This window comes from Suillus subalutaceus (genome assembly GCF_016647625.1).
Source record: "Suillus subalutaceus strain FC151 chromosome Unknown DFJ58scaffold_232, whole genome shotgun sequence".
Taxonomy (NCBI): Eukaryota; Fungi; Basidiomycota; class Agaricomycetes; order Boletales; family Suillaceae; genus Suillus; species Suillus subalutaceus.
The window spans coordinates 1054-20253 of NW_024540481.1; the positions used below are offsets into that span (position 1 = coordinate 1054).

Consider the following 19200-nt stretch of genomic DNA (forward strand, 5'->3'; position numbering starts at 1 on the left):
ACATTACCCCGTTGTTATCGTTAAAATCACCGATTTCAACAATCAAAGTTATCGTAAGCGTCATAGTTGTCACGATCACCTGCGCATTGAACGAACATTCTCTCATCTTCTTCGATAGAGATCTGTTCCAAGGCGGCGTCCTTGTCAGCCTCCCATTTAGCAAGAGCCTCATAGAAGCCTTCATCCGTCCATACCAGTGGGATGGGTTTCTCGCCTTTAAGGTCTTTACAAAAGACCGAAAGATGCCCTGGCGCGAGGTTACGACATACACGGCAGAAATACGTTGGGCAGTTCTTGTGGTGATGACCGAATTCTTTACAGTAGCGACATTTGAAATTGTCAATAGGTTCGGTTTTCACGATGGTGACGGAGGACGATTGCGGGGGCGGGGATGGTGTTTTAGAGCGTAAAGCGCTGTTACGCGGGGGAGGGGAGATGGAGATCTCTCGTTTGAAGGGTCATAGACGAGTGGGGCGTGGGCGAGGGGCGGTTGCCGCCGGGGCAGTTGCCGAAGCAGACGGTATGATCGGTACAACAGGAGGAGCGATAGTACCAGACGTATGCTCAACGGGAGATGATATCTCAACCGGAGGAGGGATGGGAATTGCGACGTCAGGGGATGGTGGTCTGGCGATTGGGTTGGTTGCAATTCGTTCGGTGACGATATGGATGGCCTCTCTAACAACTTCTTTGGTAGAGGTAGGCATGAGACGTATCGCAGAGTTGCGAATGCGAATATGGAGATGACGGAAAATGGCTTTAAAGCGTTGGTCATTTTCACTATCACTAAGGAGGCCTGCGGTACGTTTGATGAGGTTGGCGGCGCAAATGATGTTAATGAGGAGCGTGCTAGAGAGGGCTCCTTGTTCAGCAAGGAGGCGATCTATCTCGATAGCGTATTGTTCAGAAAGGAGAGCGGATTCAAATAGCGTGTTGGTTTCGATATCGTCGAGGATGGTGAAGTAATTTGGGGATTCGGTGGTTTCGGTCAAGGTGACGGTACGTTGTGGATGGGGATGTGGCAAGGGTTTCGGACATATTATCAATGGTTCTGACGAGGAATTTGAAGCTGCAAGAGGCAAATCTGGAGAGTGCGGAGTTCTAAGAAAGACATCTGTTCACAACGATTCTTATAACTGGTGAGCTTTCTTATAAGCAGCGAGGATTGCGGAGGCGTTGCCAAGATTTTCCGTGGGAATCCATTCGTTACTGGCGGATGAATATCCTTTCCAGGATACGAGATAGCGTCTTCGTTTACCCGTGCCTTGTGTGATAAGATTGCTTCGACTTCGTATTCTTCTTCGTTATCAATGATGTCAGGTGGAGGATCAGGGAAGTTAGGACCGTGGATTTCGGTTTCATGATAGGACGATAATTCGGAAGCATGGAACGTGGGGTGAACCTTCCATTGCTTTGGTAACTGGAGTGTGAACGTGATCGGTGATAGTACTGCGGTGATGGTAAAGGGGCCGTAGCGTTTTGGAGCGAGTTTTCGTGATGGTAACTGCGTGATAAGATTCTTTCCAGATAACCAAACCTTATCGCCAACCTTCCACGGTTGGTACTTCTTTCCGTACGATCGTGCAGCCATTCGCTGCATTGCAAGATTGTGGCAAGAGATAGCTTCTTCTCGTATCTTCTGAAGGAGACGAAGTCGTTCTTCTGCGGCGGGAACGGTGGAATCTGGGAGTACATGGGGGAGAGCCCGTGGCTCGTATCCCATCATAAGGAAGAATGGGGATGCGTTGCGAGAGTCATGTTTGCGATGGTTGTGGACGAATTCGGACATGGGGATATGTTCAACCCATTCTTCTGGGTTGTTGCGGCAATAGATTCGAAGGTAGGTTTCTAGTTCCTGATTCAAACGTTCGGTTTGACCGTCTGTTTGTGGATGATAAGCGGTGGAAGCAGCGATGTCGTATTTCAAAAGTTTTGCAAGGGCTTTAGAGAATTTGGATACGAACTGTGGGCCTCGATCTGAGATTACTTTCTCATGGAGCCCGAAGCGGCGGTAGACGTATTTGAAAAATTTCTTTGCTACGCCTTCTGAGGTGATAGTTTTCGTACAAGGGATGAGAATTACCCCCTTCGTAAGACCATGGTCTACCACGACCATGATAGAGTCGAAGCCGTTACATAGGGGAAGATCAGTGATGAGGTCGACAGAGACTTGGGAGAACGGAGTGGAACCGAAGAAGGGATAGGAACCAACAGGAGGAGTTGTAGGGATGGGTATCGGATTTCATTTGTTGACAAAGGGCGCAACCCTCAACGTATTTACGGATATAGGTTCCCATGGACGGCCACCAGAAGTCGCGTTTAACCAGTTCTTCGGTTTTAAAACGACCGGGATGTCCCGCTGTGGCGTGGTCATGGGTTCGTTCTAGAATAGAGTGGCATCCGGCTGGGTGGACGTAGGCACGATCTTTGTAGAACAGGACATCATCCTTAATCGTCCAGTCAGAGAGAGCCGATTTCATGGGCGGAAGGCAAAGGCCATTTAAGGCATCTGAGGCGGCTTGGAAGATGGGGTCGGTGTCATCAGGATCAGGGTTCGCAAGAGTAGTCATGAGCTCTTGGTCAAGAAGGTGAATGAACATGGAATCGGGGAGGAGTGTCATGTCTTCGTTATCGACGGTGTCTGGTGCATGATCAGGTCGTCGTGATAAGGCATCGGGTGCAGCAAGCTTGGTTCCTGGGACGTGGTGAAGTTCGATGTCGTAACAAGAAAGAAGGAGTTGCCATCTGGCTTGGCGACGGGTTAACTTTTGCGCGGTATGGAAATAAAGGAGGTTCTTATGATCGGTGAAAACAATAATTGGATGGGGGTTTCCTTCCAAATAATGACGCCATTCCTGGAGTGCACGGATGACAGCCAGGAGTTCTCGATCGAAGATCTGATAATTTCTTTCAGCGGGGTTAAGGGATTGGGAAAGGTATCCGCATGGATGATACACGCCATTCTCGTCGGTCTGTAGTAAGACAGCACCCGTTGCAACAAGGGATGCATCGGTGGCTACTGCGAATTGTCGGGATGGATCTGGGTTACGGAGGACAGGCTGTTTTAGGAAGCACTCTTTTAGTGTTGTAAATGCTTCTTGACACGGTGCGGACCAAAGGAAGATGTTATCTTTCTTTGTAAGATCGATAAGGGGTCGTGCGATATCAGAGTAATGAGGGATGAAGTTCCGGTAGAAGTTACAGAAGCCCAGGAACGACCTGGTTTCTTTAACAGTGGATGGAGTTGGCCAATCGCGGATTCCGTCAGTTTTAGCAACATCCATAGCTACGCATCCAGGGCGAATAATCATGCCGAGATATTCAACCTCTTGCGCATCAAAGGTACACTTCTCTGGTTTCAAGAAGAGTCGTTCTTCACGGATTTTCGTAAGAATTCGACGGGTACGAGCGTGATGTTCATCCAAGGTTATCCGAAAAGATGAGGATATCGTCCATGTAGATTACCAACCATCCTTCGTTTATTTCTTGTTGAAAAGTACGGTTCATGTAGGCTTGGAATGTGGCCGGGGAGTTGCAAAGCCCGAAAAAACATGACATTTGGCTCATAGAGTCCGAATTCCGTGGTGAACGCAGCTTTCCATCTATCATCAGGGTGAATGCGGATGTTATTATAACCGGATCGGACGTCCATCTTGGTGAAATACTTTGCTCCAGTGTAACCGTGCGACAAGGGATAAGGGAAGCGGCAAGGGGTAGGCGTTCTTGATCGTCCAATCGTTGATATATCGATAATCTTGACAGGGTCGGAGATCTCCGCTCTTCTTTCCTACGAAGAAGAAACCGCTGGCTTGTGGCGACTTGGATTCCGAGATAAAACCTTTCTTTACGTTTTCGTCAATGAATGCTTTGACAGCGGTTCGTTCGGCGATAGAGAGGGGATAGATTTTCGACGTTTTGGGGATGAATCCGGGTTTCGTTTCAATACGATGGTCAATACCGGGTCGTTCAGGAGGGAGTTGATTGAGACCGTCTTTAGCGAAGATATCAGCGAAGTCGTGGAGATAGGAGGGTACGAGTTCTTCGAAAGTTTTCTTCTTCTGTTCTAAGCCCGCAGCTAGAGCGAACTGCTGAGCTTTGTTACTAACTTTCGCGTATTCCGTAGGCCGTGGCAAAGGTTTGACCGTGGGTTTCTGTTCAGAACGACTGGTACCGTCCGGGGTCAATGGCGTATCCATGGTAGTATTTGAAATTACCCGGAGTTCGGATGCGTCAATGGAATATTCCACCAGAAATTCGTCATCATCTAGGTCATACATAGAGACTTCTCGCACTGGTGCGGCAAAGTTCTCTTGCGTCCAGACGTCTTCCTTGGTATCAAAGGTCTCATCGTCTTCGTCGGGGATGGGGAGTAGATCAGGGAGTGAATCAATGGTGGGATGGACGTGTGGTGCTTCTTCGTCAACGATTTCTTCAATGGTTGCCTTAGGATAAACGACAGGGGTTTCGACGATTGGTGCTTTCCTAAGTTTGGATTGCTTCCAAGTCCGATCTATGGGTTCTTGTCGAAATAGAAGTGGAAGATCGTTCTTCTTCCTTTCTTTGTCGACTTCTTCTTCAACTTGATTACTCTTTTCCGTTCGAGAAAGGATAAGAGTTTCGGCTGCCCAGTCAATAACCGGGTTCATAGCCCGTAGCCAGGGGATCCCTAGGAGAATCTGATCTCTTCTGCCAAGACGTGTGACGTTAAACTTCCCTATCATAGTTCGTTCGTCAATCTTGATGGTGAGAACGCAGTATCGGCGTATAGCTCCGCTTTTGGAATAGCTTCCATCGGCGGGTAGTAACCCGGAAAGGTTTACTAAGGGCGTGGGTTCGGATCTTGTGTTTCTTGACGAAGTCTTCTGAGATAAAGGTTCCGGCTGCTCCGGAATCAACAACTGCGGTGGTTTCAACGGTTTTCAGACGTGTTTTCGAAATGAGGGAAAGGGGAACCCGAAGTTCTTTTCAGTCACCAACTTTTCGTACAAGTCTTATGGGTACATTGAGAGATACTGACGTTGATCCAGTCTCCCATATCAAAAATCCTCGTTGAGACGGCGGACTTCTGCTTCTTCTTCTTCTTCATCGCTGCTTTCTACTTCTTTGCGGCGTACCGGAGTCTTTCCTTTCTTCTTCTCCGGACAGTTCTTAAAAGATGTCCGGTCTTGTGACAGGTGAAACATTTTCCGGTTCGGAAATGTTCCGCGCGTTCTTCTTCAGAAAGCCGATCAATTACCATGGCATTGGGGTCTTAGATGGCACGTATCGGTTGGATCCGAAGTTCTTCTTCTTCTGGGGTTGGTTGCGCGCCCTAATGGCGTTCAGGTGAAGGCGTGAGTTGTCGAGGTTGATACAGGTGGAGAGGACAACTTCGAAATCGTCAGAGACATCGCCCGTGCCGTAAAGGCGAGCGAGCAGTCCTGGGTGTAAGTCCGTCTAGGAAGAATTGCTTCTTGGCGACGTCACCTTGAATTCCTGCCCGTCGTGTGAGCATCAAGAACTCCGAGATATAATCTTGAAGTTCGGTTCCTTGTTTCAGGTTACGGAGCTTGGCTAACGCAGTTCCCGAGGGATCAAGCGGCCTAAACGCGCTTTTGAAGTCGGCAAGGAATTCGGCCCATGTACCGTATCCTTTGACAAGGCCTACAGTAGGTTTTATTGTTGGGGTCTTGCGCTTGTCTGAGGAAATCTTCCTTCCAGTAGCGTGCGTTCCCTTCGTTCATGAAGGAGGTTACGAAAAATGATCTTCTGCTTGTCATCGACATAGATTTTCTCGTTGATATCGAGAGTAAGACATGCATGACATCAAGAATCCTTCGGATTTATCTCTATCCCCGTCAAAGACCGGGGGAGATCCGATTTTGATTTCAATAGGTTTCGTGGAAGACATCGGGGGTTCAAAGGTGGTAGGGGTGGTACAGCACCTAGGTTCAAAGCGCCAAAGATTGGTGTTAATGACGTCAGCTTGTTTTCTTAGCTTCTGGGGACCTGGAGTTCTATCTGTCGTGATGACCAGGGTTTGTTCTGTTTCTGAGTTACAACGCGTGATAGCGATGTATTCGTAGAAAGACTTTAATCTTTTGTTACGAACTAGGATGGTTCTGACGTATGGCTACTCGATAAGAGTAATTGGCCAAGGTCGGTTCAAGGCTTCGGCGTATACCAAAGTTCAGAGTTTCTAAGACAAGACAAGGAGAGTGTCCTCGACTTGAATAACGTTCTTAGACGACTTAAGATTGGAGGTCTTAAGCGAAGAAAGTCCAGGTAAAACCTAGTAAGATTAAAGTAAAGAACTACATAGTACAGGGCGAGTTTATATAGTAAATGGTAACGACTTTAGGGCCGGTACGATGAGTCAGAGATAAGATGAGTCAGAGAATAAGATGAGTCAGAGATAACAAGAATAGGATCATCTAGCGACGGCAAGATGCGATCGTGATGTAATACAATGATGTAAGAGAAAGAAATGAATAGGGGCGTACTTGACTGTAACACGTTCGACGAGCTTGTCGAAAACAGCAGGGCACACACGAAGCTTTCGGCAGAATTTGTCGGGGGCATGCATCCCCCATTCCGGCAGCAGGTGCAGTTGTGGGGCGTGGCTAAGTTTGGGTCTTGCATTAAGGACACGGCTGATCTCTACTTCGTCGTGCAAAGCACGAACAGCATCTATAAACTCCGTAAACGCTTGACTGGCCATCTGTGGCACATCCAATGAGAACTGGGAGGATGTGAGTGAATAGGCGCTTGTTATGGTGATACCAGTCATCAGGGAGTCCAAAGATTCATCCGATGACTCTGAACAAACTGACATGCCAATGGATTCGGATCCACTGCTGTCATTAGAGGAAGTACTGTAACTGTCATCTTCGGAGTCTGGTTCTTCAAGGAGCTCATCAAGTGCGTGCTGCACAAGCTCTACATAGCGGGCTAATACAAGGTCATCATGTGCATTTTTTAGGGCTCGTAGTTGTTGTTTTCGAAGCGATATGCGAGGCATAAGTAGTGGGCTGATCGTATCAGCGTAGTACAGTGATGTGTAAGCCAGACGGAGTTATAATTCGGAGTTTTAATGGTGTCGTCCAAGTTTCCAAGCGTTGTCTGTTCCGTATCGGTTTTAACTTTGAATACCACTATTAGAGCCAGTTCGGTAACCCAAGGTAAGGTGAGTTTGCCACCTTGAAACGATTATATAATGTCGGCGTTGTAGATGCCGATGACTGAGTCTCAATTGAATATCAGTAGTACTAGACTCGTTATCGATGATCTATCAGACCATTGCTCACTGTATTGATGGATGCCATCAACCCATTAATCCAACAGCTGACTCTGGCTCAGGCTGCTCAGCCGCCAGGCGATCGGGCATCCAAGCAAGATCACGCATGAATTCTCCAACATATTGCACTGGTTGTCAGTGTCCTTCTTACTGCTACAGAGTCCTTGCTAGAAGACTCTATACCCGAGCCATATCACACATCGGCCCTCTCAGGTCAAGGGTGGGTCATGGAGCTCATTTTGGGCCACCCAGAGCGTATGCGCTGTGAACTTGGGATGCACACAGATGTATTTCACTCGCTTATAGCGGAACTTCACACCTTGGGTCATGCAAATTCGCGCTATGTTTCCCTCGAAGAACAACTCGCCATCTTCCTATACACATGTGTTACGGGACTGACCGTCCGCCATGTTGGTGAGCGCTTTCAACGGTCTAATGATACCATCTCAAAGTAAGTCAATTGTTATTGTTATATATGATACTAACGAGCTCACACTTAATTGTAGATATTTCCGCAAGATGTTGACCATTTTCGCATCTCCCCCATTCTACACCAATCATGTACGCTCTCCTGACGACACCTACCACGCCCCACACAAGATCCGTAATGACCCTAAGCTCTGGCCCTATTTTAAGGACACTGTTGGCGCGATTGACGGTAGTCACATCCACGCTCACCCCCCATCATTTGATCGTCCTGCATATCAGAATCGTAAAGGATTCCTTTCGCAAAATTGTCTCTTCGCCTGCGACTTCGACCTCACATTCTCTTACGCTCTCACTGGCTGGGAGGGATCTGTTACAGATGCACGCCTTTATGATGAGGCTCGTTCAGGTGGCTTGTATATCCCTCCCAGCAAGTATTTTCTGGCAGATGCGGGGTTCCCTTTGTGTCACGAGCTCTTAGTGCCCTACCGCAGTGTCCGGTATCATCTAGCTGAGTGGGGGCGTGCTAATACCAGGTATGTTTTATTTCTTTTTACTTGAAGCTTCCTAATATCTATTCTATTTTTGCAGACCAGTCAATAAAGAAGAGTTATTCAATTTGCGACACGCATCTGCTCGAAATGTGATCGAGCGCATCTTTGGCGTGTTAAAACACCATTTTCGCATTCTCTTACTGTCACCTGAGTATCCTATGACCATCCAGGCACGTATACCTGCCGCGTTATGCGCGATTCACAACTTTATATGCGCCCACAAACCTGATGAAGGAGAGTACGCGGATGACGATGAACACTTCGATTATGATAATTCTGAGCACCAAGGGATCCCTCAAGACGAGGAGGAGTTTGAAGAGGATGGAAGCATGAAGGAAGTGCGTGAACGTATCGCGCGCTGCATGTGGGAGGATTATCAAGGCATTTTGCAGCAGCGGGGTTCGTCAGACGATTCCTTTGATGACAGCGACAACGAGATGTAGTAGCACATACAATTCATTCATTTATTCATGCAACTAGTAAGACAATTGTACCGCTAAGAATTGGACCCAGGAGGCAGTATCATAGGTTGGATTCCCAACCGCTGGGCCGTTGAGATAATGAAAGCATGGCGCATCTCCTTGTCAGTGGTTTGTGTATATATGTCAGTAGCTGCAGGGTCCATAGCAAAAACTTGTTGCATCATAAGCCGCTCCGTGAATGGCAAGTCAGCATCATCAACCTGCAACATCTGCATGGCCCTTGAGCGCTGGTCCATCACCCGATCCTCGGGATAGACCATGTGCTCAGAAATCACATCTGTTAGGCGGTTAACGGAGCTCTGGAACCCCATCACAGCTACAGCAGTGGTGGTCTTCGACATCTTGACATCCGCTGTACCACTACCCCCAGTGGCACCGCTCCGAGTCTGTGCACGGCCTGATGTTGTCTTTGCTCTTTTGAGAGAGCCTGGCTTAGAGGGAGGCAGCGGCATCTGAGGGTCTTCGTCTCGCATAGAAACCGAGGTAGAAGGAAGTGAGGTAGTCGACTCTTGAACCATGTCAGAGTGAGAGCGTTTGGAGCTAGGCCGAGATACTAAGGATGTGGAAAGGGTGTTATTGCTGTCAATAGAGGCGGGACATCGAGAAGTAGGAATAGAAGTAGGGGCAACTACTGCAGGGGTGGCGCTGGGACCAGCAGGAGCGGCACTGACACTAGAAGTAGCAATGGTGGCGCCCATGGTATGATTTTCAGCTGCTGGTATGCTAGCGCTGGAGCTTGAGCTTAAGGGAGGGGGAGCTGTATGCGGTTGGTACCCGGTACGCCCTCGCGCGCCACTGTTTTTTGGTATGATATCATCCATTTGCTCAAAGTATCTCCATCCCGATACACGAAAAGGGCGCATGTGCGAATTTCCCTAGATATAAAACAGTAAGCTACCAGTACAAAATGTAGATGACACTGTGAACCGGACATACCTTCTTTGTAATATATTCGTTCCATACCGTGGTTGCACCCTCGCTCATGATATTGGCTCCTCTGACATTATCCCAGTGGACACCAGACGTCTGGCGATACTTCTGAATAGCGTTATAGATCTGTTTTAACTATACAATATCTAATCAGTCTATATCTAAGCGATATATTGGTATATGACTTACTGCTCCCCATTTCGTCTTGCACATCGTTCCAGTCTTCTGTGGACCCTGCTGCAGGTGCGCAGCAATAGCCTCTGCAGCACCATTGTATGTTACATCTTTGAAGTTACCGGTGTCAGCGACCTTCTCCCGATTGTCGTACAGGTATTGGACAAGCTGATCAGTCTCTGTGTCAGTCCAGACCGCCCTGTCTGCATGAGATGATTGCTGAGCCATAGAAAGAATGTGGACTTGAGCAGATAACACTATAGACACGACACTAGCCCAGATGTCGTTCCGATCTCGTAGATCTTTAGTCGTATACCGAGGTATGCATGCAGACATGTCAAAGGGAAGTTCAAGCTCCATCATCGGGCTTCAAACCGGGACCACCATGCCGACATTATATAATCGTTTCAAGGTGGCAAACTCACCTTACCTTGGGTTACCGAACTGGCTCTAACTTTGTTTTCTCGGGTCACATAATAATAGTCACGTTACTGTCACACAATATTTGCGAGACCCCTTTGACCAGGACCATCCAGCCACTCCACCAGTCAGGCTACCGGCCTTCTCCACCAGCACTACAAACGGTAAACAATAATATCATGCTTTGACCAGTGTGCTGTGCTCACCTTCGACATACTTTTTCCCTCTGTCAAAGAGAGCCATTCCGAAGAAACCGAGACAGCCATGAACCGTTATGGCCAGCCTTTCGAGTGGACACGAGTACTATAATAGCCTAGAGCGACCCTCAGCTAACGAACCCCTTTGCCAAGCAGTTCTTCTCGCCACGTAGTGTCATACGTCTCCCGCGTGTCAAAGATCAAGATCTAGGTGCGACCATGTAGCAGTATGTCGTACTACTCCAAACAAATCCAGTTTTATGTCCAGTTGGGGTAATCAACCATATGTCGGTCAGTACTATCTAGTCTAAAGGGTACCGATGCATTGTGTCATGTCTGATTGTAAGGTGCAAAACTCCCTCCGGAGGTCCGCCCTGTCGCACCAGCACAAACCTCAAGAATAATATAAATTCAACGCGGTTGAGTTTCAACAGCCTCAGAAACGAACACCTCGTTTCAAGTGAGTGGCTCTCTTGCGCTACAGTATCCGCATATCACTGAAACCGGCATAGAACTCTTCTAATACCTGCCATAGCAACTTTGCGTACCTCGCACGACAAGACTTTTGTTGGTGGGTATTTTTCCTAGTACTGAGCGCCATTACTAAAGCATGGTCATGACAGGTACCATGAAGCCTATTCAGTTCGTCTACCTCGCCGTTCTTGCCGCTTTCGCTGGGGTGAACGCAATTCCCGCCAATGATGCTCAGACCTGCTTGGAGGTTTGCGCTAATACCCCTCTTTCCTGCAAAAAGGGGATGCAGTCTGTCTACCGGCCGTCGAGATATGTGGAAGAGGTGCACCTTGCAACAGTGTACGTTTGCAGCTGTAGGAATGTGACATGTGATTCTACTGTCAATGCATGATGTTCTTCGACTCGTAACCGAGGACAAACAATCTTTTCCCTTTACCACGCCTTGAACATTCACTGGTGGATGGATTTTTCAAGGCCTATTTTTTTTTTTTTTTTTTTGGATCCTTGTTTATTGTCCGTTGGGGCGTAGCCCTATGTTAGACAATACATGCAGTTGCTAATCTATCTACTTATGTGCGTTTTTATGTATGGTGGGTCTTGTACAGTGGTCCTGGCCGGGGCGTGGACGATAACACCAGCTGAAGGTGAAACGATATTGGTTACAGTGGGGGGGAAGACATGGTTCGTTTTAGTTTCTTTTCTTGTTTTTCTCTTGGGGGGGTGATACATCTCCGAAGACTGGCTTGAATTTTCCTGTGCCGGCGATGAACTTGAATAACGGTTTGAGGCATTCGGTCTCGTTGAGGATGTGTTTCACGTGGTGCGCCTTTGTGCCCAGTTCCATTCTGAGAATGTTGCGTTGTCTGGTGTATGCTGGGCATTTAAAGAGGAAGTGATGTACCGATTCGTTTCCTTCTTCGCATTGGGAGCACGTTGGTGATTCTGACTTTGCGATTCGGTGGAGGTGCTTGTTGAGGGGAGCGTGGCCTGATTTGAGCTGGAAGAGGAGTGAACTGTGGCGACGCGGGAAGTCATCTATGATGTCTGCGAAATGTTTTGAGGGTGCGGAAGGATCTATGGTGTGCAGGGTGGCGTATCTGGGGGAATCGCGTAGGACTTTTGCTGCTTCTCTTTCGATCTTCGCCCTGAAATTTTGTAGTAGCTAACCGTTTGGCACCAGAACAGATTAGGAATGTGCTCTCTTGTGGTGCGGATTCGAAACCTGCGGACATGGACAGTTCTTCGGAGGTTCGTCTAAACTTGGCCAAGAAGCGTCCTGGTCCAAGTGGTTAACACAACAGAATCAAAATTTGTTTCTCTTGTACTTCGCAGGTTCGAAACCTGCCTAATAACAAGGTTTTTTTCTATTGGAACACACCTTGAAGATTCACTCATCTTCGGAGGTTCATCTCAACTTCGTCCTCGCCAAAGTGGTTACCACAACGGAATCAAAATCCGTTTCTCTTGGACCACACAGGTTCGCAACCTGCCGAATAACAGGGTTTTTTTTCTATCGGAACACGCCCAATTCCTCGGAGGTGCATCTCAACTTAGCCCTGACCGAGGTGGTTACTACAACATAATCAAAATCTGTCTCTTCGACTGTACCAGTGCAGGTTCAAAACCTTCCAATGAATTTTTTTTATCCGAACACGCCTTGAAGATTCACTGATGGACAGTTCCTCAGAGGCTCATCTCAACTTCGCCCTGGTCAAAGTGGTTACTACAACGGAATCGAAATCTGTCTTTTGGACTGTCACTACCAGTGCAGGTTCAAAACCTGCCGACGAGGTTTTTTCTATCCGAACGCGCCTTGAAGATTCGCTGATGGACAGTTCCTCAGAGGTTCATCTCAACTTCGCCTTAGCCAAAGTGATCACTCCAACAGAATCGAAATCTGTCTCTTGGACTGCATTAGCGCAGGTTCAAAACCTGCCGACGAGGTTTTTTTCTCTCAGAACACGCCTTGAAGATTCACCGATGGACACTTCGTCGGAGGTTCATTTCAACTTCGCCTGGCCAAAGTGGTTACTATAACAGAATCGAAATATGTTTCTGTCGGATTTGCGCAAGCTCGAAGCCTGCCAACCACAAGGTTTTTTTCTATCGGAACACACTTTGACATTCACACATGGATGGATTCCTCGGAGGCCCATCTTAACTGATCTTAACCGAGTGGTTACCCCAACAGAATCCAAATCTGTTTCTCTTGCAGTCGGTTCGAAACCTGCCGACAACATTTTTGCAGTGTATAGATCCTCAGAACCTCAGAGCTCCGTCTTAACTAGGCCCAGTCATTGCGCCGAAACCTCCTTTTTATGTGATAGTCTGTCCATGAAATAGAATTCACCTTCACGCCTCGTGCGGATCGTCTCAGAAACATAAGGTATATCCCTGAGATGTGTACGTGCCAACCTAGATTCTCGACGGACTAACCAAGGTCCAAAACTGTCGGGATTCACCACCAAATGAAACATTGATGGAGCTGGAGGCCAGAAGAATGCACGCAAACTAAGGACAAATTGAGTCTGATGGTCGGGCAGATGATGTAACCTCCTCAGCCTCGCTAAAGTCTCACCGATGAACACTCCTTCGGTCGTTGGCTCTTCCAATGCGACCGAGGATGATTCGAAAGCTAAAGGTGGGAGAATTGAAAGTGGCAGACCGAGCCATATCATTCTGATATGTGTAGTTTGCGTGCGCTCCTTGTATTTTGTGTTGATGCCGGGGCGGAACATACTTTCGATAGCCGCAGCAAGCCCCGGGCAACTGGACGGAGATATCAATAGAGAGGTCAACGCGAAACTCGTTCATGCGAAGCAGGCTTAGATACAACAGACACAGCATCGCCTGCGAGTTGCTGATCCATTGTGACAAACAAGACAGGAGGGACCAAAGCCAATGTGGAAGACAGAGCAGAAGACGGACCTATCGAAGATAGTCGTTCTTTATGATCAATCTATTCAATCGAAGGTGACTGCGAAAACACTAGAACAATCGTGAGTGATTCGAAGTTCAACATAATCAACTTGAAGAAGCCGAAGAACTTGAACATACCTCAGGAAGAGATATGAATGCGAAGTTGAAGCGGGTTGAGTTACGACAGTGTCATCGTTGGTCTGGTAATACTATAGCAGTGTTGATGGTAAAGTCAATGATCCACGACACCACATTTTGCACGAAATGTGCTGTCCTGAGTCGTTTCCCTTGAAAGAGTACTCAACGGTGTCTAATATGCAAGGACTACTGTGCTGCTAATTCGGGCCACTCTAAAAACTGTTAACGGACTTAACAAGAGACATAGCATATAAAAACTGACGATGCTCAAACCCATTCCCTTGTAGCTATACACAAGGTTGCTCAAGTATTCGCTAGCAGCTGATACTGATATCCGTTCTCGGTTTCTGAGTTTATGCAATCGACAATGCATGCCAAGGTATGTTTCCCAGTACTGACAATCAGCTGAAGAGGATGCGTCAAAGCCAATAAACAAAGAGGGTCAATTTCATACCAGCACCACCAGCCATCGTTCCCAGCAAGTAAGGGTTAATTTGACTGTTCCAGATGCTAATGACCGTGTTAAAAAAGCAACAATGCTCCCTAATATGTGCATACCGACATAGCTTCCAGCGGTAACACGCGAGTCGACAGCCATAATTACGGCGCCTTGGAATCTAAACGCAAGCGTGGTTGTTATGTGCTGAATTTTGATTCTGGTCTGCATGATTATCGGTGTAACCTCAAGAATGCAGCAGGCTGCGAGAGTTGCATGTAGTTTTATTTGTGCTGAGGACAACAATGGTAATATGGCATACCCGCGTCCAGAACAGATGGGACGACAAAGCCTGGCACACTCTTCGTCAAGGTGCCGAAGCCGGCCTCAGAGTCAAAACCCCACATTGCATCAAAGAAATCATTGTCCAAATCGATCGCTCATTTAGAAAGACCTCTTGCGTTTGACCTCGTATAACGCTGTAAGATGGAGTAGTTGGATATGGGACGTAAGTAATAAGGTGGCTAACGTGGACGGTGGCTGTCGGACTCGGACACGTCCAAACGATGTATTGTGTGTGTAGTTCTGTTTGGCAAAGCCTTCTGAAAGTAACATTTACTAATAGTGTGACGGTAAGCGGCTTTAAACTCATCACTAGTTTGTACACTGTTCCAGCCACAATATTTCTAGCTTCCAGAATCCAGACTAGTCACCTTGTGTAACTGTTTTCACAAACGGTATGACTTCCATGCACTGTTCGCTTTAAACTCCTTTCGATATCTCCACCAGTGCCCTTCGCAAATCGTTCTTCAGGTCCTAAAGATGCGAATGTTCAACCAAAAGAAAACCAGTAAGTCACGCTGAGACTCGCCTCCACTTCTTCTACACCAATGCTTAGGGATACGAGAAGGGGATTTTCCTTCGGATCCACCCTGATGTACTGCTGTGCCAAAGACTCAACACCACCAAGACTAGTTGCCGGCTGAGGTACATCAGTCATCAACGCACTCACTCCCTAGTGGAAGTGTCTTACCACATGAAAATGCTCCAGTGAGTGCGGAAGCTTCTCCGCGTACTCTTCTTTTGAAAGCTTTCATTCGAATGAGGACAGAATTATGCATTGTGCGCGCGTTTACGCACCAAGAGTGAGAAATAGGCATTGAATCCACCTTCCATTTGTACCGAAGGGTTAAACCCATCGCCATCAGTCTCCTGAAGGCTCGAGTGCCAAACTTTGGTGATCACCCCACCGGGAATACCATCGTACTCCTGACCCTCTGGAACAATGGCTCTGCTAAGCCATTGTACGAGTTCCGTGCCACTTGCCTGATTGCCTTGAGACACGCAGATGCATCGTTCGAAGGGATCGTATTAAAAGCCAAGAATCCATGGACCCCATTATATTTCCCATGTGCGCACGGTCGTGCCAGAGCTGACAAAAATGGGCTTCAGTTAGTTTGGGAATTCTATAACAAATACCTGTTTACGTTCATCCTCGGTCCTGACGATAAGTATTCCACAGAACAGATCTGAGTGGCCTGCAAAGTACTTGATTCCTGCGACAGATCAAGATGTTATCATGTCGTGCTTGGGATGAAAATTACTATACCGGAGTGAAGTACGCAGTCTGCCCCCCATTTGAATGGGTATTGAAGAGGCGGAGGACCAAGAGTCGAATCTACCAACAACTTCCCTCCGACAGCATGGATCTTAGTGACGGCACATGAGCACCCCTGCTAATAATCTATGTTCTTTTGAAACATACCTTGTCCGCATAATATTGAATATTTCTGACGGGGATCCAGATCATCGATTTTTAAAAATCAAAGCAGCTCGAAGACTTGCCTCGATTCGCCCGTAGGGTGCAAGGGACTCTCGAGCCAGCAGAGATCTCCCTCTTGGAATTCGTCGTCTAGGCCAACGATCGGGGTATCAGCAAACCTCCCTTTTGTGTAAGTGGATATGGCGCCGTGACAGCCCGTGTATCCTCTGGAAATCGCAATGCGTTTGGGTTTGAAGTGGACAAGAGCCTATCAGACCATAGGGTCACATTGGTCAACCACCTGCATGTTACATCAACATGTTACGCCAACTCACAGAAAATACAGCAGCCAATCCTGATGCATAGGTGACTGCATATCCGTGCTACGCAAATCAGGCATGCTCCGATCGTTCTTGTAATGAGACCTACATTAACTTTGCTCAAGATCTGTTCCACCCTCGATGTGACATCTTGCGAATAGCGGGAATAGATATGTTTCTCAGGATCCATCGCTCCATGGCCCTTGGGATCGCCATGAGACACAATTCTGAACGCTGCATAGATGATGAACTGCTGTCCTAGCTAGCAGCGGAGAACTCACGTGAGGTGACAGAGACAGAAGGAGCTACTTCAGTTCCTGGTCCGCGATCACCATGAACGAGATGTGTACCGCTGAGTTGATATGTTGGGCTTTGGAAACTCATGCTATTACCTTTTAGTGATGAGAAGTCAGTGAGCTACTTTTTGATGATAAGATGATGATCAGCATATATATAGGTGTAGGAAAGTGACTCGCTCTAAGGCAGGCAATAGGTAGATCAAATAATATTCCGATAGGATCGTGCGGACCGGAGTGGTTATACGATTTCTTGTGGAGGTGAGGGATGTTTGTAAAACTGGCAATGAGTTCGACAGGGAATAGTTTCAAGATAAGTAGAAATAAGACGTGTGTATTGACAACACGAAGATGAGTTCCGACAAGCGTTAAAAACGATAAGAGACGGAGACTTTCGGACGTGCTTGGAGCGGGGAAATCACTGAGTGAGATTCTGCTATCGATATGAGTGTACATGGGCTACATATATACGTTTTCGAATAGCTCACTAGGCCAGAATGAGCATATGGTAAGGTAAGATCGTGAAAGGAAATGAAAATGTATCCGATGTATCCTGTCTCGGATGCGAAGATCGCATCCGAGTCGATGAGGACGTCTTCGAGCGTCTTCGTTTGAAGTCTTGGTCGGGGAGTAACGCGTAAAGGATATAGTATCCTTACATGTTTCTTTACGACAGTACTGGTGTTGAGCTAATATGCACTGTGTAGTAATGTGTCAGTTTTAGTGATGTGCAGGTCGTGATTGGGCCGCAAGCCCAGGGCCGGGCCAGGGCTTGAGTGGGCATGGGGTTCGTGAAATCATAGCCCGGCCCTGACATTGGGCTTGGGCTGGGCTGAAGCCTGGGCCTGAAGTTGTAAACGGTCCATACAAAGATTTATAAATCACATATAGCGAAGTATATGACTCAATTTTGAATAATTTCAACACTTTCTTCACTCAACTCGTCTGCCCCCCCCCCCTCTCGAGAAGCTCGTCATCATCTGCAGGATCTTCAGTCAATGACGGTCACAACTCACGAAAAATCAGGGTCGCGACGGAGAAGACATTTCATAACTTGCAATACCTCAATGACGTTGCCCTTGAGATGGTTACAGCGCTTTGTATTTGTTAACGCTGCTGACGAAAATGCTCGCTCGCTCGAGACGGATGAGGTCATGATTGCTAAGAAGTCACGAGCAATTGCCGTCCAGACTGTCCCATACTTAGTTGCATTTAACTTCCAATAAATTCAATATTGTCGTCCAGTAATTGAATCAGGATTTGAGAATGACTTACCCCCCACCTGTACAATTGTCTGGTTTTCGGCGAGCTGGTCAAATGTGTTAACATAATAGTTGAAGTCTTGAAGCCAATGTTTCCATGGATCGACGGATGCTGCCATTGTGGATGGAACTTGAATGTCACTGTCGTCATCGTCTTCGTCACTAAGTTCCCACTGAAGCCGTGTAACATTGATTCCAGATCTGCGATCTTGCTTTACAGGAGCAATGTATCCAGTGTCGCCCTGAAATGGATGGCATGGACCAAGAGGGTCTTGAGTCGGCCCGGGCCTGAGCCCTGGGTGTGGGCCTGGAGCAAGTGTGGACCCGGTCCTCAGCCCCAGTCAGCCCAACTATTGGGCTGGGCTGGGCGGGCCAGCGGGACTGAGCCCTGGCCATGCACGTCACTAGTTAGTTTGCACACGAGAGGTTGTCACCTTGCGCTGTGTGATCACAATCTTCCCAACAAGTTATTTCGACTCCTGGCATTATCCGCCCTACCCAATCCTGCACTCCATCCTTCCTGACGTCTCTCAGCCACTTACTCGAATCCTCCTCTCCAAATCTTCCCATCCCCACCTCAATTCCATTTTCAGATCGTATCATTCATTCTCCCACTCTATGACTTTGATGCATGATCGGAGTCCCAGACCCCATGCCCTACGCAAATTGATGCAACGTGTCTCGATAATTCCATTGGTCTTCACTGTCGAATCGGAACCAAGCTTTGGCGATGTCTAGAGGTGTTGAGGCACCAGCGCGTCCAAGTTTGTCAGCGCGAGTAATGCTATCATTATCGACCGTTTCTGCGAATAGGATCCAGAGATGAAGGATCGGAAAACGTGCACAATCGCATGGGCTTGAGCCTCCATGAGTGGAAACGGTGCGACCTTTATGGAGTCGTGTTCCTTTTAGTATACGGGTGGTTCTAGTCGGACTGGTGGCTTGTCTACATTTAATCAGTGTCTCGGAGCATGCTTTCGGACGTTACGCTGATTTTTGGCACATTTGCCAAAACCCTGCTGAACGGCATAGGGATTGAAATTGATTATGCACAACTTGAACCGGAAGTGTCAAACTAGACGGGACTGATACGGGAGCCGGCCATATGGCACAAGATCCTGCAACGCCCAGTAC

At 47.6% G+C, this 19200-nt stretch overlaps 2 protein-coding genes across 2 annotated transcripts; both read right to left on the reverse strand.

The window, feature by feature from the left end:
• Positions 1-13896: 13896 nt before the first annotated feature.
• DFJ58DRAFT_917983 (uncharacterized protein) lies at positions 13897-15031 on the reverse strand (the record flags this gene model as incomplete). Its single annotated transcript, XM_041395563.1, has 6 exons — positions 14749-15031; positions 14549-14689; positions 14445-14500; positions 14253-14384; positions 13991-14061; positions 13897-13921 (listed from the first exon to the last, which is right to left on the reverse strand). The coding sequence occupies exons 1-6, from the start codon at positions 14831-14833 to the stop codon at positions 13897-13899; spliced, it is 510 nt and encodes a 169-aa protein (XP_041236243.1). The 5' UTR covers positions 14834-15031.
• DFJ58DRAFT_821401 (Cys/Met metabolism PLP-dependent enzyme-domain-containing protein) lies at positions 15003-17201 on the reverse strand. The gene is given in 15 exon segments (XM_041392022.1): positions 15003-15045; positions 15068-15104; positions 15153-15242; positions 15298-15408; positions 15460-15516; positions 15567-15715; positions 15735-15858; positions 15906-15982; positions 16036-16135; positions 16192-16216; positions 16272-16456; positions 16524-16571; positions 16618-16742; positions 16790-16925; positions 16985-17201. 12 exon segments carry the CDS (start codon positions 16890-16892, stop codon positions 15189-15191), a joined length of 1158 nt encoding a protein of 385 aa, XP_041236244.1. The 5' UTR covers positions 16893-16925; positions 16985-17201; the 3' UTR covers positions 15003-15045; positions 15068-15104; positions 15153-15188.
• Positions 17202-19200: the final 1999 nt, after the last annotated feature.

What these genes read in the sequence shown, in the direction of transcription:
- DFJ58DRAFT_821401 (XM_041392022.1), bottom strand. Translation starts at nt 16,892, where the DNA reads ATGAGTTTCCAAAGCCCAACATATCAACTCAGCGGTACACATCTCGTT. An exon ending in GATTGGCTGCTGTATTTTCT is followed by an intron (nt 16,457 to 16,523) that starts GTGAGTTGGCGT and finishes ATGGTCTGATAG; the next exon opens with GCTCTTGTCCACTTCAAACC. An exon ending in CACTGGAGCATTTTCATGTG is followed by an intron (nt 15,409 to 15,459) that starts GTAAGACACTTC and finishes GATGTACCTCAG; the next exon opens with CCGGCAACTAGTCTTGGTGG.